Source organism: Metopolophium dirhodum, chromosome 1 (genome assembly GCF_019925205.1).
Source record: "Metopolophium dirhodum isolate CAU chromosome 1, ASM1992520v1, whole genome shotgun sequence".
Classification (NCBI taxonomy): domain Eukaryota; kingdom Metazoa; phylum Arthropoda; class Insecta; order Hemiptera; family Aphididae; genus Metopolophium; species Metopolophium dirhodum.
This window is the reverse complement of record NC_083560.1, coordinates 16,107,059-16,130,224: the sequence shown is the minus strand read 5'-3', so window position 1 is coordinate 16,130,224 and position 23,166 is coordinate 16,107,059. Positions and strand designations below refer to the sequence as shown.

The window sequence follows — 23,166 nt, the reverse complement described above, 5'->3', positions numbered from 1 at the left end:
CAATCCAAACAATCCAAGTGAGTACAGTGGCGTAACTGGATAAAAATCTAGTTGGGGGGAGGGGGGGCAAAAAAATTAACCTCCCGTTCGGCCGTTCCTGTAGTCATAATCGCGATTTCAAGATAATAACGTGTTCACGAATCACGGATAATAATAGTCACGAATAATGTGATTATTTCGATAACAGTAACACTGACAATACGTCAACATAATATTATTCAACAAGTCTAAAATAAATATAAACTTTTATATAGTAATTTGAGGAAAAAAATATTTTAATATTATAATATTATGTTAACAGTCTTGTTAAGAATACTTTTTAAATGTGGATTATTTAGGTAAAAATTGATGTGACTTTTTTGAACACTGGAGTCGTAAGACTAGTTGTAGATTTTGTAGATTCCCTAATTTGGTTTTGTGAAACTGGAGTTGTGATGTTAATAGAAGGCTTTAATTTGTTTGTTCTATGAGAATCATCTAATAAAAAATATATATTTTATGTTAAACAAAACAAGTAATAAGTAACGTAGCACAAAAAAAAATCCATACCAAGGGATCTTATCCAAGTAGGAGGTTCTGGCATAGTTATAACTTATAATTGATGGTGATTGACTATCTGATTCTGAATTATTTTACCAAGTATTTGGTTTTTTTTACGCTTTCCACGACCCCGGTTTTCAATATTCGAGCTTTCAACATCATCATTATTTTCATATTTGGTAATTTGCTTCTAGCTTCCTCATATGTTCCTGTAGTTAAAATATATTAATATATTAGTGATATTACTAAGTATATTTAATGATATTATTGTGAATTAAGTAATTTATATATTATAATAACCATGTGGAATCTTGTTTTAAATTTACAATCCTTAGCTATACAATTTTAAGGTTATATACATTTTTAACTACAATATCATTTTTAATTTTCAATTAGATACATTTTGTCAACATTTGAACTTAAAATGCTAGTAAAACAAAAAATCGTGCCTATGTATTTTTAATATTTTTCAACTGATATCATAACAATATGAGGATGATATAGCAGAAACCTTGTATTTCATTTTTAAAGTTTTTTGACTCAAAAAATACAATTTTATGGATATTTTTAGAAAAAAAAACTTAAAAAATTTAAAATTGAATATGTTTTTACACAACTCAAACTGAATCAAAATATTTTGAAAATTGTATCAAGTATGGGAATTGATAAAATCAATATATGGTAAAAATGTCAAGTATCTACAGTTATTAGTTAAATCGCTACATGAGAAATCAAATAAATATCCAATGTTGTAAAAATATGAACTTCGAATTTCAAACGTTCATAAAAATTTAATTAGATTTAAAAAGAAAATTTTTTATGAATTTCTAACTCAAAATAATTTCTAAATTTTCGTGGTTCTTACGTATTTTGTCTAGATTTGAAATTTAAATGCGTAAAAAAATTGTGATATGGATTTTTAATCAAATGACATTGTAGCATTATTAAGAACCTTGTATTAAATTTTCAAGCTTATTTACCCAACAAATACAATTTTGATGATATTCAGAGAAAAAAAAACTAAAAAAATTAGAAACTGAAAATGTCTGTAAACATTTCAAAACAAATCAAAATATTTTGAACATTTTATCATTTATAGAAAATGGTAATATCCTAAATAACTAATGAAAATTGAATGTATTTAGGGTCATTTGTTTTAGAGTTACACCAAAAACCAAAATCGATTTAGTCGAAAACCGCTCAGAATCTAAAAATTATAGTAATAATAAATATATTATAATATACACGTCAGTCACTCGTCAGTTCCTCTTTTTACCAAACATACTATGTAACCATTTACATAAGATTAAACTTGAGCAACGAAAAAGAAACAAATAAGAACAAATAAAATTACTGTACATCCCACCTTTTTAATTTATTATTCAAATTTAATTATTTATTATTTGTTGTATTTTATTTGATCGTAATGAACGTTATTAGAATAATAAAAGTTGCTGAGAATTCACGCAACGACTATATATGACAACGACTGTTTTGTATGTTTTTTACTCGGATCAACTCAAGAGCGATCAAGAGTGACAATGAACGACGAGAGTTCAAGTAACAGGGACCTATGCTGTGTTCGTGATGGCTGTTGAGCGAGCAGCACCATAGAAAAGCAAGTACTGTCGCCGTCGGCGTCGCAACCATTCAGTTTTCTGTCCGACTGACACGGACGCCGCCGCCGCCGCCAAACTGAATTACCTAGCGACTAGTCCATGCGATCCTGGTATGCCTGCTCCGTAACGATATCCTAGCGTTTACTTTCCCGGTCAATGCAATTTGACCACGGACTGAAAATAATAGTTTTTTGTACAGTTTCATTGATATGAGCGTCGCTTGGCGGTTGGCGGCCCCATTCTCGGGTTCACGATCACGATTACCCCACAGATTTCTATATACTATATAGATATCTGTGCATTACCCTCAGATCACAGATGTCTATATTATACTAGATACCGAACTGGGCGGTTTCTATATTACGAAAAGTGAGGCACACTGATAAGACGGCCGCCATGTTTTCGGTTGGCAAAACACTATTTACTAGCCTCAGATCTCTATAATAATTAATAAATATTATGTACAACGCAAAAAACAAACAAAATAGTATAGGTAGTAATTAAAATCATATAATTTTATTTTAAAAGTATACATGCCATAGGTAAATCTTTTTATTGATGGTTAAATAATACTAGTTTTATTAATAAACGCCGTTTACTCACAATATCAGATGTTTTAGATTTTGCAACATGGTGCAATCTAATTTTTAAATATTCTTTACAAATAATAGTAACTAATTCTAATTTACGGTTCTCTAAGAATCCATCATTAGGACATTTTACATCAACTAAAATATTAGAGTTATAAACGTAATTTTTTGCAAAAATAATTATCTTTGACGTTAAACTAGAATTCAACATTTTAATTGATTTAAAATTAAATGTTAAATCTATAAGTGTTTTTTCAACAAATTTTACAACTTTTACAACAAAAGATGAACTTTTTACCAGCCCACCTCTATTTTTAATAGCAACCAATTTAGAATTTTCATTTAAAATAGCATAATTATGTTCATTAAATTTTTCCAGTAAGTTCTCACAACAAGGTAAACAATCTATTTTTTTTGAAATTCTTCTCACAATGAAACCACAGATATAGTATAAAATATTTTCTTTTACCATCCTAAAGCCATCAGCTTCATTCATGAATATATCTGGTATTTCTTCTTCTTTTTCCGTTTCCTCTAAGATACTTTCATCATGTAAATGACAAATGTCCGCAGAATTTCTTTTTGCCCAACGTATTTCAAAAACACTTTCATTGCTGGATTTATCAAAAGCCATGCAGTTGGCTGCATATGAAGAAGTGACAGAGTTTTTCAATAATATTTGTTTCATTGCTGTTCTGAATTCTAATACATTAGGATTATTGTTATGACCAAACCTTTGTCGAATTTTTGAAAACAGTATTTCTATATGGTCTTGGGAAAGTTTGTATGTTAAAAAATACTTGTAATCAAAATTATTTAGAAGTTCTTCAGCAATAGAAAATACTGATTTTACAGCTACAGCAAAACCTAAAATATTTTTGAACTATTAAATATGGGCATGTAAAAACTATACTTATAATCATCTGTTGTAACTTACCAATTATAAAAGTTCTCCGAGGAGTATCACAAATGAATGTACCATTTATATTGGTTAAACTTAATAAATAATCAACTAACGGTATAATAGTTTTTTTCATATTTTCAATATCACTTTTATAGAGTGGTTTTTTGTATCCTTTACCATATGGATTACGGGTGTTCAGGAAATCAAATATCCTGTCAATAGTTCTGATAAATTTAACGGTTTCGGCACCTAAAAATAGAATCTAGTAAAAATTGTTGTTTGAACTTATTTAAGTAGTTATAAAACTTTGCATTCAATCATTTATTTTATAATCTGAAAAAATTGGCATTATAAATCAAATACATTATTGATTATAAATTATAATTCATAAATAAAAGTAATGTGTGAATGCAAAAATTGATTTCATGTAAGCAAGCCAGGCATAAGCATTAGTTAAGATTTAGACTAGTATACAAAAAGAATAATCAATAATTAAATTTTTTTATAGCCAAAAAAATATGCCCTACAAGGAATTACTAATTTAAAATACTAATACTAATTACTAATATTTTCAAGAATTACAATTGTTAAAAGCGATATCATTAGAACTTTGAAAAAATTCAAGTGCATCAGCAACAGATGAGCTTAAAGTTTGAGCAGCAAGCTTCACTTTCATGATATTTTTTAAAAATTTATAAAATAGCTACCTGCTGGAATAGGGACTTCATTAGTTATAGTTCTAAGAGTAGGTGGCTTTCTTGGTTTTTTATTTTTATTTTGATAATATGTTGAAAATGAAGGAAACACGGAAGGTACATCATTGATTTTCAATAATGGTCGGTCTGCATCTGGCCTAATCATAAAATCATTCTCAGTGAAATGCACACTACAAGTACGACTCCACTGAGTTGGATTGAAATTTTTCCTTCTAATAGCATTTACCCACAGCTGAGTTAATTCTTCATTTTTAATAGGAAATCTATAAAAAATATATTCATAATTAGGTGCTTATAAATAATAAACCAAACTATATAAATTAGCATGAATACTATCACCGAAAAAAATGTATTGATTTCCCTGGTTCAAATCTGTTTGAACATCCGAAGGCAACACAGGATACTGGCATTATAATTATAATAATAATATAATAATATAGTTATTATTATGAACTTGAAGGATGTAGCGAATAGCGAAGTTCGTAACAAATTCAGTAGATCAGTAGAAAAACAATTTTAATTGTTACAAAATAGTAAATAAGCAATATTTAACATACGAATTATACAATATTTTGCCAACCGAAAACATGGCGGATACAGATAAGAATAAAAACTTGGGCTTCACAAGATAAGCGGAGTTCAGTATCTAGTATAATATAGACATCTGTGCTCAGATATATAAAGTGCGATTACCTTCTCGTGAGACGGAGGAACGAAAAATGGGTGCCGATGCGCACGATCCTAGTGGTGAATTTATCTCGTGGTATCGCACAATTATAAAACAAAACGCGCGCATTTTGAATTATTTAATGGAATGCATATTAGGTGTTGTGCTAGTATAACCTAAGCAATAGGAAAATCATTCGATGGAGGTCAAAATTGGTCACTAAACCAGGAACGAAGACAAAAAGGGAATTTAAAAAACTTATACAAAAGCAAAGTCTATATGTCCAGCGCGCGACGTAGTTAGAGCCGTTAGTTTATCGAAAAAAAATATTTACCCGGGGAGACTTTTCGTTCTCCGTACCATAATAAATGTAGAGCTCGGAAACTTCCGTACATACGTTAGAAACAAAATATGCGTTTAATTTGGGTTTTTATGTTTCAAAAAATAAAAAGGTGGGTAAGTGGATGTCGCTCTGCTGTACAGTAGGTTACAAGTGGGTCACTGTAATGGATGGTGTTAAATTTGAATTCAATGATATAATATCATTGTATAAGAAAAACGATTCTGAGCGAAAACGGTCAGTCAGCCTATGATTGTACCAAGTATATTTGATGATATTATTGTGAATAAAGTAATTTATATATAACCTATTTACGTGGAGCCTTGTTTTAAATTTTCAAACCTTATCCATAAAAGTTAAACATTTTATACATTTTTAACTACAAAATAATTAATAAATTATAAATTTGATAAATGTTGTCAAAATTTGAACTTTAAATGCTTATAAAAAAAATTGTGCCTATGTATTTTTAATATTTTTCAACTGCTATTAGAACGATATATCAGGAGCCTTATATTAAATTTTCACGCTTTTTTACCCAACAAATAAAAATGTATTGATATTTATAGAAAAAAAAACTAAAAAAATTGAAAACTGACAATGTCCGTAAACAGCTCAAAAAGAGTCAAAATCAATCAAAAAGTCTTTTTTTAAATTTGTCAAAATTCGTAAAAAATCACGAAAACACGGCATAAGTTTCAAAAAGAATCAAAAAAAAAAGCACTGAACTGGAAATTTGGCTCAGGAACATTGTGAACGCGTTTTAAACGTTATTATTCCGCTAAAGATAAGCATATAAGTAACAAGAACACATGCCGTGATGGCTGTTGAATGAATAGCTCGTCGACCGTCGACGACTCCGCCGCCGAAAACAAAACCGAAGAACGAGTAGCGGCATATCAATGTAACCCTGGTACCACGGGAGTCCGTTTTACTTCATTTCGGCGCTCGCGACACGATCACGATCACGAATCATGATATTATACGATATACGCGAAAGCGGCTGCAGCTGTAATGAGAACCCATGGATTCCGGGCGTGGTATGGTACGCGGATTGCGGGGGTCATGTGGCAGTTTTTGTGTCGCGAACTATAATCGAATCACAGAGTCTTAAGACTATACTTTACCTTATCTACTTAGTACTTTTGTATTAATTGCATGCGTTCTTTAAACATTTTTTTTTCAATATAGTTTAAAACTATTTAAAAAATTGTATAACTTACATAATAATGTAAGTCTTTTAAACATATTACCAATTTACTGAAAACAAAAGGTCAAGATATTTTAGTGTAGAGAACACAAACAAAATTCAGAAATAAAATCAATAGACACGCGTGTCAATGCGTCATACTTGGTTTGACCCAAAATGGCAAAATGCCTAATTTATTATTGTTTAACAGAGATAAAATAAAAAAAATGTAAAGTTTTTAACCATTCTGCTGTACAGTATGTGTCGAGTGGTAGTCAGAAAAAAAAGCCACGGAAAAATAATTCTATAATAATGATGTGTTTTTTTAATTTTTTTGTGTGATGTCTGTCGTCGCTTTTTGGGGCAGTAAAAGAGTTACACCAAGATATATGTATAATGTACCTACTTTGTACAGGGTGATTCTTTTTTAAATGTACATGTTGCAGTATGAACTACATATCAACTACATAATATATTAAGTTATATTATATACTTACTGACATATTAATTAACCAGAAAGACGGTTTGTCAGCCTAAGATATTTTATAGTATATTTATTATTTATATTGTTATTATTATTATTTGTTTATTATCATATTTGGAAAATTACTGACATATTTTTTTAAAAATTTGAAAGTGAAAATGATTTTGTTTAAAAATTTCCGTTTTCCTTGGTTATTTTTTTTGTTTTTTTACCCTTGCTTTTGAAAACTACTAGGCATTTTAAATGTTAACATCCTTAATTCACCTATTAAATTCATTTTCCCATCGAAGAAAAAACTGAAGAAATTGAAACTGAAAAAAAAAAAAAACATATTATTGCTATAGAATATTATAGAAATTACTATAGAAATTGCTATTATTATAAAATTAATAATATAATTTACAACTGAAGTAACTTTAATTTTATGTTTAAATTATATCCAACTATGTTCAAAAATTTTATTTTTTTTGTATATTTATTTCACTTTTTTTCCGTGGCTTTTTTTTTACTACCGAAGTACCTATAGGTAAATGTGAAACTGAGATACACCGATGTAACGCAGTATTTTATATTAATTGTTCATTTTTTCCCGGGAATAGTCGAGTTATAACTTATAGGTATACTGTATACAGCTAGGTAGTAAGTTATAACTTAAAAATAATAATAAATAGTACCTGATATTACTAGATTAGTAAGATTGATTATAAAAGTGTATGTATTAATGCTTGATAGAGTAAACTAATTTTAACACATCAAATAATATAGCAAATACAGAATACAGTTAGTGGCGTAGCTATAATTATGAAATGGTGATGGAGGGGGGGGGGTTAAGTATAAATTGAACTAAGTTTATACAGTTTTCGTATATAATTAATAGATGTATGAAAACTGTATAAACACTCCCCCCTGTGGCCCTGTGGCTAAGCCACTGAATACAGTTTTAAATATACAGTGTTGCAATTAGAGATGATTTGAGGATGAGCTTTTGATTTTAGCACAACCAAATTTTAAAATCATTGTTTTTCATACTATAATCTTGCACTGATGCCTTCTTAGACATCTCTCAGGCTTTCGACAGAGCTCGGCATGAAGGTCTCATATTTTTAACTTCGTAAATTACGTCTTCCCTCTACGGCCTACACTACTTATATTTCTATTAATCAAATACTATCTTAATGAAATACTAACCAGCATTTCTAAATAGATTGTTCGTCCACTTCGATATAGCTATAATTAATGCTGGAGTTACTCAAGACTCAAGAGTCAATGAGGTATTCTTCCATGTATTTTGTTCAATTTACCTATATTTTAACTAATATTATATAGGTAGTAAAATATTAACACATAAGTATCTAACTAATTATATATGTGTTTACAAATTGTGATGCTTTTATAAAAATAATTGTGTGGCTGCGTATAATATGCATTTTAATATTTCATAATTATTGTATATACCTAGTACGTATTCTTAATTGTTATTAGTGTTATTACTGTGATTAATGTTATATAAAACGAGTAGGTATTACTGTACTAGGTATAAATGTTGATAGGTATGCCTAAATAAAAGTATATAAAAGTAATACTTATCAGTTATTACTTATTATACCATTGATTATAAATACGTACTATTTAATAATTAACTAGTTTAACTCATGGCTAAATATATAAGTATGATCGCATTGAGACGCATTTTTGTTATGGGCTGCGCACGTACAATTATTGCATGTCTTAGCATGTTTTAACATGGAAAGGAATCTCAGCTGGCAATGATTTTTGGATTTATTTAGCCAAGAAATTAATAATTTGTATGGTTTAGTTAGCAAATAAATCGAAGTGATAATATTCACTGCCAGTGGCGGCCATGACACCTGCGTATCACAAAGTTGCGATCATACCTATATATTTAGCCATGGTTTAACTATTATTAACTAGTTTTTTTAACTCTTTTTTAATAAATTACTAATTATACTATTTAATATTTACAATTCATGTATTATATTATATTATGCAATGTTCACAATAATAGTACTATTACAATTATTAGCAGCTGATATTTGGTATCACAGGTAAAATCGATGTAGTTATATATATATTATTATACTGTATAGTTATACAACTTTAGTTTTTTTTAATTAATGACAACATTAAAAACAGTTATGCCAAAGCTAAAGAGCATAATAATTTATAACATCTACTAATTATATAGGTACAAACTACCTACCTAATAGCTAATTATTTAAATATAATGATAAAAATTAATGATTTTTGATATTTTTTTCAATGTTAAATCTTATATTTAATTATAACCTTGATATTATTATGTATAACAAGAAATGTTTTTTATTTCTATTAGCTTAAATGTTCAGACAGTCAGACCTACACGTATTTTTATCTATAAAAAAAATTAATGATTCGATATATATTATTATTTATAGCCATTATAGGCAAGTATACAAATAAATATATTTAACTACTCTCTGATGTATGTACCTATTTACATTAGTTGGTACCTATTATCTAATATTTTTAGAAAACATTTTATATTAACAACTTATAAAATAACACCACAAATATATTAATAAATATTTCAAATCAATAAGTGTATTGCAGTGTATGCGTGTTAGAGTGTTAGACAATATAAAGTAAACCGAAACAAATTAGATGAATGCAAATAATAGGTATTATAGTCAATAGGTATCTACTATTATAATTATATAACAAAATATATTGCGAAAATAATAGTTTACAAATATTGTTTTCGCGGTATTGTTCCTTCGCACTAATCACTATATATTAATTAATTATGTAACCATATCTATTTTTAATTTGTTACCTAATTTATATTATACAAATGGTAATATTCGTTCTATACATTGGTATTTTTGAATTAAAATGTATTTCATACAAAATATTGATTTTATAAGCTCCAAGAAATACTAGATACACAAAATGTTTCATCATGTACTCACCTCACATGCTATCAATATCAATAAATTATGAATTATATAATAGCTGCCGTAACAATGTAACATAATAAATAGGTAGGTAGGTACCTCCACTACCTAAAGTCACATAGTCAAACTATTTTATGAAACTTTTTTCAAACATACCATATTATATTATCTGAATTTATAATATCTGAACCCTTAGTTTTAAAAACTTTACCTATATCTAGTTGTTTGACAATTCACTATTAGCTTTTGATTATGTTAACCAAAAAATCTCAAAAATATAAAAACAGTTTTATTTATATATTTATTTATAGTTATTTTATGTTAAAATTTGGACAAAATTATATATTAAATAAGCAAGAATAATGATTCAAGTCATTTTTATGAATTACTCGTTAATTTCAATCATTGCGCTTAAATGCTGAATGATAATATAGGTACACATTTTAATTATTTTGTATTTATAAATGACGTATACAATTTTAATTTGTGTAGGTAGGGCATTAAAATTGAATACGGAATTCCTAAAATGGGTTTAGAATGCTAAGACGCATCTTTTAAGCTAACATTTATGATTATACGATCATTATTGACGATTTTTTTAAAAGTAAAAGGTTGGAAATCGCTAAAAATTATATTATAAACACAATTTAATCAAATTGAAAACGCTCGGTGAATGGAATCAAATTATTAACAATACGTTTGTATGAAAAGTTTCTAATTAAATTAATCACTACAAATATAGTACCTAATAGTTATTACATACATATTTATCCACATTCAACAGAATTTTGCGATCGAGATACAGGTTTCGATGTTGCATAAATCATAATTATTACATTGTTTCGTGTTTTGGAAGATTTATAGCAATGAGAAAGCATTATTCTGAAGAGGATTCAGCTAACAATAATAAAAATAATAAATGAAAAAGAATAAGTTCTAATTAAACATGTTTTTTTTTATTTTAGGATGAAAAGGTTCCAATATTGTAGAACCTTTTAATACTAAACATTTTATAATTTGTATTATAGTATACCAACCAATACAGGAAATTATTATTATAATGTTGTATTTTAAACTACACAAGTTGCTGCATGCCTTTGAACTTTGATTTCCAAAAAATGTTGTTCAATTAGTAAAATATTTGATCTCAAACCTTAAAATTGCTCTCCTAGACAATTTCATAAAAACGATTTAGAACCTTTTCATTCTATACTTACTATTTCTTATTATTTATTGTAATAATTCAAAGATAATAATCAAGTCTGTTTCACCAGCCCCCCCAATATTGAAATCTCGGATTTTTTTTTCACTAAAAATTAGCATGCAATTAGCTTGAATTGGCAAGACTATTATCATAATTTGCATGGCACTATTCAATGAGAAATAATCAATAAAATTTGGGGGGGGGGGCTGTTGAAACGTTTCGCCAGCCCCCATCCTTGAAAAAAAAAGATTTTCCCGAATTTTTTTTTAACCAATAATTAGCACGAATTTCGCACGCCAATATTTACCGAGCAGTCCCTCTTTCTTTATTTTGACCGTTTCGCCAGCCCCCCCCCCCCCCCCATCCTTGAAAAAAAAAGATTTTCCCGAATTTTTTTTAACCAATAAGTACCAAATCTGCTTATTTTGGCTACTAATATGAATACAATTATTTTATATAATGATAAGATAAAGTTGTAAAAAATTAATTAAAATTATTAATACAAATCATTAATACCTACTTATTGTATGGTTGATCGATTAGGAATCACTTAGGTATACATTTACTACTTGCCTGTTATTATACTGGACCCTTTTCGTTTACAACAAAATATAGGATATGAGCCGACTTGTGTACAATCGGGAGGCAGTTGAATACAAATTATTGAACTTTTTGACTTACAGTTGGGAGGCAACTAGTAGGTACCAGTAGTAGCACCGTACCTAGTCTAGCTTTCGATTACTTTCGTTTGCCTTAATCATTATATTATAGTTTTAACGTATCTTAGATATACGTACAAGGTACAATTCTATATTATATTATTATTTTATACATCAATTACAGTTCATAACACGAACATGTTCAATGGGGCCATTATCTTCTTGAAGAATAAACAAACTTTAAAATTTGTAAAGACCATGCATTTTTTAAACTATTTTAAATCATTTATTCAAACCTGTATTAATGTAGATAGGAACGAAAATACAATAGGCTAGGCAAGTTAACGATTTTTTTTTAACTCGTTAAGTTAAGTTATTTAAAAATAATAAAGTTAATTTAAGTTATAAGTTACTCGTGTTTTTTTTTCGTTAACTCGTAAAGTTAAAAGTTAACTTTGAAAAAAAAAGTAACTTAACTGATTGTAAAGTTAAAATTTGCTAATTTCTAAAAATAAAAAATTACAGAAACATAATATGGTTTATTAGATATCTTTACGCTCAAGAAAATTACTGGGGAAATTTAAAATGATGCATCAAATAAAAACCCATTAAAACATTTGCATTATTCTTCGGACGAAAATTAACTTAATTTAGATACTTTTGAAATAAAATTAACTTGAAGTTTTTATTTGATGCATCATTTTAAATTTCCCCAGTAATTTTCTAAAAAAATTCGGGAAAATCTTTTTTTTTCAAGGATGGGGGGGGGGGGGGGGGGGGAGCTGGCGAAACGGTCAAAATAAAGAAAGAGGGATTGCTCGGTAAATATTGCCTTGCGAATTCCGTGCGTAGGCGAGCCAATTCATGCTAATCGCGTGTTAATTATTGGTTAAAAAAAATTCGGGAAAATCTTTTTTTTTCAATGATGGGGGGGGGGGGGGGCTGGCGAAACGGTCAAAATAAAGAAAGAGGGATTGCTCGGTAAATATTGGCGTGCGAATTCCGTGCGTAGGCGTGCCAATTCATGCTAATCGCGTGCTAATTATTGGTTAAAAAAAATTCGGGAAAATCTTTTTTTTTCAAGGTTGGGGGGGGGGCTGGCGAAATGGTCAAAATAAAGAAAGAGGGATTGCTCGGTAAATATTGCCTTGCGAATTCCGTGCGTAGGCGTGCCAATTCGTGCTAATTATTGGTTAAAAAAAATTCGGGAAAATCTTTTTTTTTCAAGGATGGGGGGGCTGGCGAAACGTTTCAACAGCCCCCCCAAAGTTTATTGATTATTTCTCATTGAATAGTTCCATGCAAATTATGATAATAGTCTTGCCAATTCATTCTAATTCCATGCTAATTTTTAGTGAAAAAAAAATCCGAGATTTCAATTTTGGGGGGGGGGCTGGCGAAACGGACGTATAATAATCGTGTGGTTTTGAAACTTTTACGTAGGTATATCATATAACATTTGACTATAGGTACACAATTAAATTTAAAAATCATTGGATTAATTTTAAGCTAACTATTGTCTATTTATTACTACTAATTTAATACTATTTTAGTAAACTTTGCTAAATTCAAAATAATTATTCAGTCATATTTCAGATTGTTGTTTGATAATCATTATATTATTTTCTATATAATTAAAACCGAATAAATTATTTATTTTATATTTAATTAATAACCGTTCATTTCATAATTAATTAATAGGTATTCAAGTATTTTAAAATTAAAATAATATACATTTTTATTAGTTTATCTGTATTATTAAATACCTACAATTATTATAAAAGTGTTTTTTACAAAATGATAACATTCGGTCGCAAACAGTATCAATTCTCGCAAACCCATTAAAAATAAAAATATGGCCGTATACCAAATAACGTTTTAAAAAGAAATTTGCGTCAGCTGTGAAAAAATGTTGTTGAAAATTTCAATGAAAAAAAAAATGTCATTTGAAAATTTTCAATCTTATAGCTCTAGTAGCGCGTATGTATACAGCGCGTAAACATCAAAAATAGTAGCGCGTATACTTCGCGTAATAATACATCGATGATAAAAATATTATTATTATAAAATATTTATTTAATCAATAGTGGGATAGTTCGATAGTTGTTACTTAAACATGATTTAGTGGCCCGTGGTTGGTTGCTTAAGTATTATTAAACGATTAAATGAATCAATATTTCATGCGACCCAGCATAAGAGTTTTTAATGTATAATATAAAATGCACCTATACCTGTCCTGCCTATATATCAAAACATAAGGGAGTAACGAACATTTTAACATATATAGTGTAATAAAAACCTTAGCTAATTGTATTCTGAAACTTTTGAAACATTTTGAAACACTTGTCAAAGTTGATATATTATCTTATGTTTATGTACTTCCCGCGATGTCCAATTATACTGTTCTACATTTAAGTACTTGTGATTATTATTAATTTTTTTCTTAAAATCAGAATTACCTATTCTTAAAAATTGTATTCAAAAAACAATTATAACTTTTAATTATTTACCTATTCCATATTATATAATAAAATGCAAGTATTCTAAATCGTCTGCTCCAACAGTCTCTTAAGAGTAAAATATAATTTTTATTTTTATTTGTTATTATTACACTTTTACAATAAAATAAAAAAAATTTTTTTTTTCAGAATTTGGCAATAAATTATTCTGAATACAAATTATATTATCTATTATAAGTTTATTACTAATACCAAGTTTATAAATGATAAATATTTATAATTTTTACATTTAAAAATGTGATATATTTTATGATCATTGAATATTATCATTTAAGACAGATTTTATTTCACAAAATGAAAAAATGAAAAAATTTTATTTTATTAAAAGTTCAATTTTTTTTTGTTTTTATAATCATTTAACAACTATAAATTATTTAATTTTATGTATCAAATCAATTTGTCCTAAGTAAACTGTAATTATTTATACCATTAACTAATTCAAGTATTATTTAAATTAACAATATTATTAATATGTCCTGATGAACAAACCCGGTATAGGTACCATATTATGTCCATGGCGAAAAAAATTATAATTTTCATTTCTAACAAGTGCCATTTAAATTGTAAAAAAACAAAATAATTACGTTAAAAAAAATAGAATATTAAATCATATTATGTACCTAGGTATATACCACCAAAAACAAAAAAAACTAAAAACTTTAACACAAAATTATTTTGTTTAAAAAATCTTAAAATGAATATTGCTCTTCCGTAACATTTTTACGTTTGTGATTTTCAACTTTTGGCCTCTTATCATCGATTTGTGAATTGCCATTTATACCGGATGAACGCAGTTAACGGAATTAAATGATAAAAAAAATATAATTTACCTGTGACAATAGCGTGAGAAGTTATTGAAACATTTTCCAAAGAACACCGAATTCCAGTAGTGTAATTGACCAATAATACTACTATAAACTATTATAATAATATCTTTGTAGTGCCAACACACTAAACCTTACTATCATCATCCTGCAGCGAGTGTGTAGCTTTTCCCGTTGGTTTAGTGTGTCGACACTACGCAAATGAACTGTAAAAATGACAGCTATCCACTACATCGTGCGCTGTTTTATAAAATGATACATTGATACCCCACTATAAACTTGAGGAATTTGGTGGGAAAATTTTATTTTTTGTCATTCTAACCAAAGATTAAATTTATTATATAAGTATATAGGTAGTTTAAGGTGATATCTGAGCTAAATGTTTTAATATTATATTATTATACCTACATATTTGATAATAGATACGCCAGACGTGCCTGTATAAAAAATAATGATGTAATTGTATGTGCGGTATCTTAACGCGTTAAAATCATTTTGCCTACGACTTTAATATATTATAGAGCATTATTGACCGAGCATGCTTATCCACATTTTTTCGTATAAATACTTTTATACTTGCGATTTTTTATACCATTCTTATGGCGATAAATGCTTCTTTTTTACAAACAAAAACCACAATTTATTTTACTCTAAATGATTGTGAAGCAGATGATTTAAAAAAAATACACATGAATTTAATTAAAAATATGTAAGTATAGACACTAGATGGATACCTGTAGTGAGCTGCAGTGACTATACGTCTATACCTATATAAATAATAACATAATTTGTACGTATTAAATATTCATATTTCATATTATATTATACGTGCTCGCGTAATATAATTAATAATATAATGATAATACGCGAGCGCGGAACGATAATAATAATAATAATGGTAGCACGTATACGTACATTATTATCACTGTATATATAATAATTAATAGTGATAATAATAGTGCGTATACACCGCATATACAGCGTGTGTATAATAATAGTAGCGCTAATAAAATATATTATAGAATTACGTAAATAAATAACTTTTGGTATACCCGTGCAGGATTTGTGCTGTTATGTAAATTAACAAAACAAATCACAATAACAATAAATATATACGTCTGGACCGCTAACCTAACCTAACCTACCCAGGCCTGGACCGCAAATTTAAGACCATGTACGGTCGTGCTATCATTATAGCAGGGATATAGGGACTGACCCAACGATAGACGCTGATAGACAACCTGCAGCCACAAGAAGAACAGTAATCCTAACTTATAGTCACAACTCGTTCAAAACTACCAACAGTTATTTTATTTAAGTCGAATTAGACATAGAATATTTTCAATATAAATTATTTATTATGTTTTTGTGTAATAATAAACACTAATATATCTACATCGAAATGTATTATTACTACACCTGCATCCTATCAACTCGAGACGTATTGAGAACGTTATTATAATTTATAAGTAGGTATATTAATTATAGTCAAAGGTTTATACGTATTAACTATTAAGTATACATAAAATATGAGAGACCTTAACGTACCTAACCTGCCCATTTATTTCGATCACTGTCCTCCGGGGGACACATACGACTGCCCGACCGTCAGCTACGAAAAAGTTCCGCGCTCAAGGGGCAAGCGATCGGAGCGGACCGAATCGCAGAGCGCGGACTCACGGGAAAAATCAATAACCGTGTTCCAGGCGTATCAACGCACTGAGGAAGGGAAGACCTGATAGGCACGTCAAAAGACCTCGACGTGGGTCCCCGAATAAGGACGACCGAGGTGATGGAGGGCACCTTCCTTTTCCGCACGGGAACCATCTACCCAAGTGGGGGAACCATACCACCTGCGACAAACCAGTGGGCTTGGGCGAGAGGCGCTAGAGCATGACGAGCGAAGCAGACGCGGACCTCCGTGAGCGCGCTGGTGCTTTTAGCACGAACCTGACTGAGAGCACACGGGCCCGACCAACTCGTGTGCGAATACGTGCAAGGTGGAAGTCCAGCTGGGGGACACCCACCGACAAGCACTCAAACCCGAGCATTCGGTACGGACACGGCACCCGGCAAAAGAAAACCGTACCACTCAAAAAAGGTCGCATCGCGTCAGCGTAAGAACTGCCCCGGTGTCGATGCTAGTGGGAAAAGAGTCGTTGTGAGTACTCTGGATAACGGATCCTTCAATCTCATCCCGTGGGCGACGAGGACAGCCCCACTGAAAACCCGACTTAGCTAACGCCCGAACGGTATCAGTGCCCGTCGAGCTATGTGGCGTGCGTCCGGCCGACGCGCGCGTGTACCTCGCGTGCTCGCGCTCGCCGGCCGCGCGTTCGCGACATATGTGGATGGCCTCGCGGGGGCTGTCAGGAGTAGTGCCTTAGTAGAAGGGGAGCTATTTGACTGGGTCGAATCCAGCGCTCGCCGACGTGGTTATACGAAACCCACCGATCTATCTCGAACGAGAGCAGCCGGCGGGAGACCGTCAGCCTGGCGCCAGGGCGCCCTGACGTAACCCGTCGGAGGGATGTTTCCGCGTCACCCAAAGGCGTGAAGGAGCCGCCCTCGTGACATATGGCTAAAGGTGTAAAAACCCCCGAGGGAATGGTCTTATAACTCCCCGTCACACAGTGGTTAGTAATGTCCTCCGGGGGAGTCAAAATCGTATAGGTTAGCCCACGCACAACCCCCTTCTTTCCAAAATTATTCAAAGGTCACCCACCTTTGCATCTTGAAATTTAATATCTGTATAACTTAAAATATTAAAAAAAAAAACATGTGGATGACAAAATATAAAAAACTTTTTAGGTTTCAAATCATAAGTTTAGAACAACTAATATCTTGCCGTGAACCCGTCCGTCCGTCATGTACCAGTAAGTACCTACATCATTTATTGCAATTGTTGATAATATTAAGATATTATTATTTATTGTATAAGTATTTAATATAATATGAAGATTCATACTAGCCAATTTATATTATCGTAAAAATATTATTAAGAAACATGATATTTTATTTCGAGGTTTTAATTTTTACAAAATTATATATAATTATTAAATATTTTAAATAAATAGGTATAATGTGCTTTAAATGTGTTTTTTTTAACAATACAGCAAATGTGCCTAATTTAATTTATAATTGAGAGATTTTAGTTGATGTTTAAATATGCATGTCGATTTCCTTTGTGTGCTACATTGCACTGATTTCGTTTACCAATATCTATATAGACCTTCATAACAATAATTGTAAATATTTTAAAGTAAAAATTTAATTATTAAACATTTAAAATATTTACTTCCACATTTTTACTTAATCCGGTGTTGTATGAAACGTAATATATACATATTATAATAATTAATAAATAGTCTTAAATTTGTGACAAACAAAAATTCTTAGTAAACTTTGTCTAGTGTTCAAAATATCATACCTAGCGAAATCGCGGACAACGGTTAGGCGAGCGAGAGTGAAGTATTCGAAATATTCGGATACTTATATCGAAAAGTGCCGCATACAGTATACAACATGATTCTGCCTTTAAATTAAATACATTCTATAATTAAAAACATACTCATAAAATATATCACTTCCCTTTCAAATAGTATCTCCGTAGAAAATGTTAAATGTTAAAAGCCAATTATCACAAAGCAACTTGGTTATATAATAATATATTATAAGCGAGGCATATTTTGTGAAACTATTGAATTATAATAAAAATGTATTTTACCATTAAAAAGGTAAACAATATACCTACACGAAAATACTTTTCTACTTAATTTTTGAATTTACATATTGTTATCCATTGAGCTTTAGTCTTATAATTATATACTCCTATTTTGTTTGTAAGATAAATGTTAATATTTTGAATAGTTCTGAATGTTCTGATTTTCCATGCACTTATACCTATTGTTGGACGAAGCTGAGTTTTGATATGAATAATTATTCCAAATTCCAAGGTTTGTTTCAGAACACACGAATTTATTATTGTTGTTTCACTATTGTGTTGTTATGGTAATCGGAAAAAAAATCCCCGAAAATAAAATCCAAAATCCCCAAAACAAATATTTATATATATTATATTATGTATCATAAAATTATATCATAAAATATACTCATAACTCGTTTTAAAATTAAAATCTAATATTAAACCCTATGATATGACCTAGATAATAATCTTAAATTTAAATTGTATAAGAAGTCAATTCACTTCAGTGGCGACAGTGGCGTATATAGAAATAATTTTTGGGGTGGGCTATATAATATGATTGACTATTAATTTGGTACATACATTTTACATTAAAATCAAAACAAATTTGTTACTTTATTATATTATAGTCGTTGAAATTACCTCCCACTAAATATAAATAATTGTGGTGTTATTACTTTTTTCGTCTAGATAATGTTATTAGTTATGACTTTTATTAAACAATTGATAATCGTAGTATATTAGTTATTAGTTATTACATATTAATACTTTGGTTAAAAAATCATTTAGGACTCATAAACAGGAATACGATTAATTAAAAAAATACCTATTGGCTCATTTATAATTTCAGTATAATATTTGTCAAATTGAGATTCAACTTACTGTACTTTTAATTTATATTACCAAAGGGTATATCTATCCGTTTATAAATAAACAAATAAATAAATATTTATTTAACAATATCATATAATATAATACGTATTTATCAATATTTTAATAATATAACTATAGGTAATTATATCATTCAAATTTTATATATTTTTATTATTATTGATTATTATTTTTGACAGCTGACCCAACAGTAGCACTTTCGGTCAGCTAAAAATGGGTTTCGGACCACCCGCCGGTGCATTGTCGTACGCGTTTATTGTTTTTCGTCTCACCATCGTCAGTCACGCCGGGAGACGGTCCCCGTCTCAAATTTCAACCCAGGGTCACGTAACGTTACAAATTATTATCATCCATATTTTAAGATATTCGTTATGTTATTATTTATCATAGTCATAACCTCCCACCCCTAGCCAATCTGGTGTAAGAATTATTAAGACGATAGAATAAATAATTATTATCGTTAATTTACGTCCTAATAATTATTAATTAATATTGTCATTACTCATTTAGTCATTTGTCAATCGTGCGCTGTCTATATTTATCAACAACTTACAAGTAATATTAATTATATAACATTTGAAAATACAGGTGATTTATTTTCGGGGAAATACACTCTCCCACAAAATTACCAATTATATATGTAACTACGTTATTTTTAGAACAAATATTGAAATATCCGTATTAATATTTTTAATAGTTTAATTTTAAATTATAATACAATAATACATTGATAACCGTATTGGCAAATGTGAAATGACAACGACAGATGTCCTCGGAGGTGTCTCTATCTGTTTTTTAAAATGGTTTTTTTTTACATAGATTATTTTAATTTTTAAACGTATAAATACAATTTTTAATTTTCCAAAATTTTGATTTTTTTTAATTTTCTGAAAACTGGTTTTTCTCGGAAATGTATTATTTTAATATTCTCCAATTTTCCCACATTTTCTGAGGCTCTGAGAAAAAAACGGTTTTTTCCGAAATTTTCCGGCATTTTGATCACATTTTGAATAACCTTGTATTTTTAAACTATGTGAATAGGTATAGATTTTGTTAACATAATTGCCGAAGAGAAAAATTATTATGTGTTATATTAGTATTTATGCTCAAACACTTTTTTTATTATATTTAATTCTATCTTGATCAATATTTAAACACAACTCCGTAAAATGGCGTATAATTGTTTATGATGCCGGAATGTATAGGTTGTGTTCTTAGTTAAATAATAAACACTAACGTTGTCGATAAGTAACAATTCTGTGACCATAGTAGTATAATATAGTGCATGTATCATTATGTATATTATATAAATTGTATAAATATAATATTTATCTGTCTATGCTACTAACAATGAAAATAATATGATAACACTTACGTCTTCAATAATTTTTTCGTTTAATTTTTTACTCCTTGGTTCCATTATACTTAGAGGGCCACACGCGCTTGCTGTCTTATAGTATTAGAATAGCTAGCTCGTTGCAGAAACATGTGATGATGATAGTGTGCACATGGCGACCATAATAACAATTAAATATATAATCATATAAGTTAAACTATGGTTAATGTACATCATATAAAATAAATAAAAATAATTATTATTATGTGGCTCTTTACGTTTACTTTTATCAGTCTCGTTAATTATTTGTACGGTACCAATATGGGCCAGTCCTCCTGCAATGATGGCGGGTGCGCGTATACCGACCGAACTGGTAATTACAAAGGATGTGACTGCAGAATTTCCAACGGACATCAAACCGGAAACGAATGTGAATCTTATGTGAACGCGTGTACAAAAAGTGTGGTATGTGAGAACAACGGCAAATGTGTCACGTCGATGGGGGATTGGTATTGTGATTGCCAAAATAATTATTACGGAGTCCGATGCAAATATAACAATCCAAACAATCCAAGTGAGTACAGTGGCGTAACTGGATAAAAATCTAGTGGGGGGGAGGGGGGGCAAAAAAATTAACCTCCCGTTCGGCCGTTCCTGTAGTCATAATCGCGATTTCAAGATAATAACGTGTTCACGAATCATGGATAATAATAGTCACGAATAATGTGATTATTGCGATAACAGTAACACTGACAATACGTCAACATAATATTATTCAACAAGTCTAAAATAAATATAAACTTTTATATAGTAATTTGAGGAAAAAAATATTTTAATATTATAATATTATGTTAACAGTCTTGTTAAGAATACTTTTTAAATGTGGATTATTTAGAAGTGTAAAATGATACTTTTGCCCCCACAAATATTTCTGGGGGAGTGCAGCCCTGGCACCCCTCCCTCGCAATTACGCCACTGAGTGAGTATGTATGATAAATTAATTATTTATTTATTTATATTTATAGAACGAGAATACAATATATAACCCAAGTAGACATAAAGTAAACTATAAAATATTAAATATTAAATACAATGGTCAATTTTATGTATATAATACACATAAGAATATAAGACTCTATTTAATCTGCTAAAAATCTAACAAAAAACGTTTTCAACTTAAAACTTTTTGCATACAAAAAAGCCCCTCGCCTACCTTTCAAGCCCGTTGTTACCTTTCAATTACTCGTCTTTCAAACATTCCCGTCTTCGAAACGAGACCGCCAAAGCTCATAGCCTTATCACAAATCCTAATAACCAAGCTGTATCAGAAAACCTCAATCCTTATCGTTCGATTAAAATCTTTATTACCAACTCAAATTTTTTAGTTTTAATCGATCATCAACGGATTACTTTTATACATTTTCTCCAAAATCGGTACTAGCTCTCAGCGAATTTCACCAGTTTATAGTAATAAATAAATAAGACTCGCTATGATATGCTCTAAGTTACAATAATGATAATATTCAATAGAAAATGAATAGTGATATTTGTGAATAATAACAGACATGCAAGATAGATTTGCTATAAATATTGGTAGATCGGTGTAGCCTGTATAAAGATAATAATCAATAACTAATTAATAGATACAATAAAATATATCGTACATCATTTTATTGCATAAAAATAACTAACAATTCTAAAATATAAAAATTAAATATAAATAATTGATTACATATGAAAAAAACACATTAAGATATTTTGATTTACCGGGAAAATATTTAGGGTGATACGTTTTGGAGCAACTGTTTATATTTTAATATATAAATATTTAAATTATATTAAAGTTTACGTTTCAGGATTTTCTGGCCATAATAACTAGCCAAGTCTTATTGTTTATTGGATGTATCTTTCACACATCCCATTGTTGAAGTGGTACCTAATTGAACACACGGTGCTTGATTATATGGTAGATGTTACAAGCACCTTTTTGGAACGAGCCTTTCTGGTTTTGTAGCGCTTCATTA

General features: G+C 29.5%; 1 protein-coding gene across 1 annotated transcript; it reads right to left on the bottom strand.

Annotated features, from left to right (window-relative positions):
* Window positions 1-94: 94 nt before the first annotated feature.
* On the bottom strand, window positions 95-22,433 carry LOC132933424 (uncharacterized). Its single transcript, XM_060999715.1, has 6 exons — window positions 22,375-22,433; window positions 4,361-4,632; window positions 3,687-3,902; window positions 3,219-3,616; window positions 550-749; window positions 95-477 (listed from the first exon to the last, which is right to left on the bottom strand). The coding sequence occupies exons 1-5, from the start codon at window positions 22,431-22,433 to the stop codon at window positions 711-713; spliced, it is 984 nt and encodes a 327-aa protein (XP_060855698.1). The 3' UTR covers window positions 95-477; window positions 550-710.
* Between the last annotated feature and the right edge of the window lie 733 nt (window positions 22,434-23,166).

Bases quoted from the DNA above. Each gene is read 5' to 3' on its own strand.
- LOC132933424 (XM_060999715.1), bottom strand. From the start codon at position 22,433: ATGAGCTTTGGCGGTCTCGTTTCGAAGACGGGAATGTTTGAAAGACGA. The intron at 4,633-22,374 runs GTAACAACGGGC...TATTTTTTATAG, and splicing joins GAAAGACGAGTAATTGAAAG to ATTTCCTATTAAAAATGAAG. The intron at 3,903-4,360 runs GTAGCTATTTTA...TTCTATTTTTAG, and splicing joins TGAAGTCCCTATTCCAGCAG to GTGCCGAAACCGTTAAATTT.